This window comes from Portunus trituberculatus, chromosome 34 (genome assembly GCF_017591435.1).
Source record: "Portunus trituberculatus isolate SZX2019 chromosome 34, ASM1759143v1, whole genome shotgun sequence".
Lineage (NCBI taxonomy): Eukaryota > Metazoa > Arthropoda > Malacostraca > Decapoda > Portunidae > Portunus > Portunus trituberculatus.
The window spans coordinates 4,801,817-4,806,257 of NC_059288.1; the positions used below are offsets into that span (position 1 = coordinate 4,801,817).

The window sequence follows — 4,441 nt, forward strand, 5'->3', positions numbered from 1 at the left end:
TTCCACCCTTGCATGCATAAATATTAATCTCAATTTTCCCATCCCAGCATGATCATCCTTGCCATGGGTGTCATCTTGTTGGACTACAGTTACCAGGCACTGTTCAACCCCTGTGAGTCCCTCCTGTCTGATCTGCTGGCCACATCCCCTGAGTGGGAGCAGACGCGTGGCTTCACTGTATACTCTGCCTCCATCTCCCTTGGTGGCATCCTGGGCTACCTCATTGTGTCCATCGATTGGTCCTCCACTGGTAAGCTGCTTTGTCCTGGTATTGTGTGTTCTTAGGTGCCTTTTGATAGTTTGTGTTCTCGTCATACTGTTTTCAAAGGTGCCAGAGATCAATAACTTTTTCCTGTGTGATTTTCCTGTTTGGTACCTTTATTTTGTGTCTGATTTTTTTTTCCTGTGATGAGGCAGCATACTTACTTCAGAGTTATGCTTCTGAGTAGCACAGACTGACACAGTGTGATGTTGCAGGGTTTCTCCTCGGGTCCCAGGAGCAGACAGCCTTCTCTGTGATCTTTGTGATGTTCCTGCCGTGTCTGTTCCTGACTCTGTGCTTTGCTCGGGAGAAGCCCTTCACACCCTCCTTGGGATCACTGGGGCATGGGCAGATGGAGGCAGGAGTGGGGGAGGAATACCTGAAGGCACGTGGCAAGGAGATGGCTGTGCTAGACCTCACCAGGGACCCACCAACGCTGGTGAGGGACCATCCTTCTGATGGCGGCTATGAGAGCGGCTCCAGCGAGACGGAGGAGATGGCGCCGCTGGTGTTGCCGTCCTCAGAGATGCTGCGGTGGAGGTACCAGCGCCTCGTCCACCAGCTGAGTCGTCTGCCACACCTCACCCTGCAGCGCGTCATCAACGGGCTGCTTCGGCTGCTGTGGAAGCTGTTCATGCTAGTGCTGTACCTGCCCTACCAGGTGAGTGTGTCCAACAGGCCACCATGTGCCATTCACTGCCAGGCCGCCTCACTCATTCTGTACTTCAACATTTGCATCGATCTCATCCATACTTGTGGCTTATGCTACTTGAGAAACTTGATTATTTGCTATTTGTTTTATTATATAGTCAATTTCAACTTAATTATCATAACTTTCCAGTGTCTTCAGTATTCCTTTAACATGTGAAACCTTGAACATTTTAATATTCCCCTTCTCCCACTCCCTGTCTGACTCCTCCACTCCTTGTCTGACCCCCATTCTCTGCCTAACTGTCCACACTCCCACAGGTGATCAAGCTGCCCCAGGACACATGGCGGCGGGTCAGCACGGCGCCCACTGTGCTGCGACGGCTATTTCTGTCTGAGCTGTTTGGCTGGATGGGCTTCATGTGCCATAACATGTTCTTCACTGACTTTGTGGGGCAGTACATGTATGGTGGGCTTCCTGATGCCCCAGAGCACACCACTGGAGCCCTGCTGTACGATGAGGGGGTTCGCATGGGCTCCTGGGGACTCTTCCTTCACAGCCTGACTGGTGAGTGCCTTCCTGTGTTACTGTATCCTGTTATTTTTTATGTTAAGCACTTGAGGAACAGGAATGAAAAAGAGGCCCAATAAGGTTCAAATTCCTAAAATCATTCAAAATTGGTGGATAAGTGTCTTGTAATCTCTTTCTTCCAGTCATTTTAAGGATTCTTACCCACACAGTAGTCATAAGTTCCTCACTGTGCTGTATTGCGCTGTACTGCTTAAGACCATCCCTCTCCTATCACTGTATGCTAAAATTGTCCTGTATCACTATAGTCTGTCTACTCTAAATTGGCTCCTGGGTCTCAGTTTGAATGGTGTCCCAAGGAATGCTTGGTTGTCAGATCTTGAGGCAAACTGTGAGCTATCCTTGTAATAAGTGCATTGATCAACAGAGAACAAGTATTATTCACATCAAATCACCAATAAGCTACAATGTGTTTTATATCCAGGAGCCATTTTAGAGCAGAGACTATGGCCATTCAGTTGCAACATTCCGCACTAACACAGGTCCCTCACAGCACCTCATTCGTCCCATTGTCTCCTTCCATGCTACATGTATACTGCTTAAGACCTTCCCTCTCCCATCACTGTATACAAAAATTGTCCTGCACCACTAGTCATTCAGTTGAAGCATCCCCACACTCACACACACAAAGTCCCTCACACCCGACGTTCACGCTATTGTTTCCTTCCAGCTTGCCTGTATGCCTTCTTTGTCCAGCAACACATAGTCGACATCATAGGGCACCGTGCAGTGTTCCTCGGTGGCCTGGCCGGGTTCTCCCTCACCATGCTGGCCACCATTGTGTCGCCCAACATTACCTTCCTCAACGTGGTCACTGCCATGTCAGGGATTGGGTTTGCAGCCCTCACCTCCATGCCAAACATGCTTGTCACTCTCTATAACTCTGACAGACAGGTGAGGTGTTGCAAGGGTTCATGGATAAATTAAGGGATTGGAGAGACAGACGGGTGAAAGATTAGGGGTTGGCTGGTAAGGGTTCAGGGATAGATTGAGGGACTGTAGGGTCAGACAGATGAAGGATTAGGGATAGACAGGTGAGGTATTGCAGGGACATACAAGCAAAGCAAACTAGAGATGGACAAGGAATAGATGTCAGTGTGCATAATTAAACGGCTTATGAGACTTAATTTTTATTTCTAAACAATAGCATTTCACACTTTGTAAATAAAGCAGCAGTAACATGGCCAGATTTATATGGATAAGGAAATGAAAAAGATCATAAGTAGGACTTTTTTAACTTGTGTGTACCCCATTCTGCAGCTGTATATGTGGGACGAACAAAGCCCTGAGGGAGGCGAGGAACGGGGCCTTGGGACAGATGTGGCGGTGCTGGACACTGCCTACTTCCTCTCCCAGATCATTCTCTCAGTGTGCATGGGACCGCTGGTAGACTTGACAGGCTCAGCACTGCCCTACATGGTGGTGGCAGCATTCACCGGGATCATCTCTGTCTACTGTGGCACCAAGATTGTGTTCACCGACACAGACCTGAGGCAGCTGCGGCTTGGTCTGTTTTAGTGGTGGTGCTGACTTGCCTTAGTAGTCTTGGGGAGGGTCTGATAGGGGGAAGGTATGGGGAAGATAGGGACTGGGACTGTTAGGGATTTCTTGGGTGGGAATCAAGGGGAGGTGTGTAGAGAGGGAGGTGTTAAGGTAGCTGTTTCCTTGTCAATCAATCAATCACACACGAGGTGCTCATTTATACATCGAGGTGTTGAAACATGTGTTAGAGGACTGTAGCAAGGCCAGGGTGTGTGATGGTGTGTTGGGTGTGCAGTGTAAAGGGAAATGTGTCCTTTATAGAGTGCTGGGAGTATGTGCAGTGTAAAGGGAAGTGTGTCCTTTATAGAGTGCTGGGAGGTTGGTCTGTTCTCATTGTTGCCCCAAGATGCTACACACTCACTGATGTGGAGTTGAGACGGGTCAGAATGTCGCTGAAGCCTTCCGTGTGAGTGTTGCAGTATTACTCATGCAACAGTATTTGCAGTGGTTAGGGTTACTTTAGTGTATTTATAGCAAGTTGACTTCTTTTTTTTATACTTATTTATAAATATATTTATAAATATATATATATATATATATATATATATATATATATATATATATATATATATATATTATTTGATTATGATTTTGTTATGTACCAGCTTCCCTTGTGGTGATGGAGGACAGATGCTGGCTGGCTGTCACAGCCTAGTTAGATTGCTATGTGTGTTTGTCAGGTCAAGGAAGGGTGATATAATCACCTCTCACCCTGCACAAATAATAAGACACACAAACATTTGCATTAACACTTGCACATCTTCCAAGCCATTAATAATATCCGTAAAAAGATCTTATGTTAGTTCAAATCTCTTTATAACATTAACAAATCTATTATTCAAATGTAAGTGGATTTCAGTTCACTTTAGACATAAATTACTGTTACTCACTTATAAATTCATATCACAAAATTATTAAGTAGCTCAGTATTTCAAGTAACCTTGTAGAACTCCAGAGACCAGAGAAGCTGGTACTGTTGTGTTTGTGGCTATCCCTGTGCTGTTGAAGAGGACAGGACAGGAAGCACAGATCATGGCAGCAGTGTGTGAAGGACCTGCTGCTGCCACAGACCCCTCAAGGCAGCAGGACTCAAATTTTACCAGTCTTCCCAAACCAGTCGAGGTATTTTACACAAGCTCTCCACCCGCGATGTATTCCTCCCTGACGGATCTCGTTCTACTCCTTGCCACCAGTCTGCAACGTCAATACAAAGAGAGTCCCTCCATTTTTTAACACAGGATAGTTAACGCGTTCACTTTGGCCCTCTGTTAGTACGCTGCGCTCCTCACATACTCTTTAAAATTTAAAGGAACAATCTAGTACCTGCAGGTGATTTTTGTTTTGTTTTTGTTCTCTATGCTACTAGGAGTGGTCAGCAAGTGCAGCATGTGTGGTGCTGC

General features: G+C 46.3%; 1 protein-coding gene across 2 annotated transcripts in view; it reads left to right on the plus strand.

Annotated features, from left to right (window-relative positions):
- Positions 1–3,539, plus strand: part of LOC123512626 (solute carrier family 45 member 3-like) — a 26,781-nt gene extending 23,242 nt beyond the window's left edge. For both annotated transcript variants that reach the window (XM_045269067.1, XM_045269068.1), the window contains exons 5-9: positions 48–250; positions 478–923; positions 1,232–1,478; positions 2,170–2,393; positions 2,760–3,539. In XM_045269067.1, coding sequence (XP_045125002.1) covers positions 48–250; positions 478–923; positions 1,232–1,478; positions 2,170–2,393; positions 2,760–3,017 — 1,378 coding nt within the window. In that variant the 3' untranslated portion in view covers positions 3,018–3,539. The remainder of the gene's footprint in view (positions 1–47; positions 251–477; positions 924–1,231; positions 1,479–2,169; positions 2,394–2,759) is intronic.
- Positions 3,540–4,441: the final 902 nt, after the last annotated feature.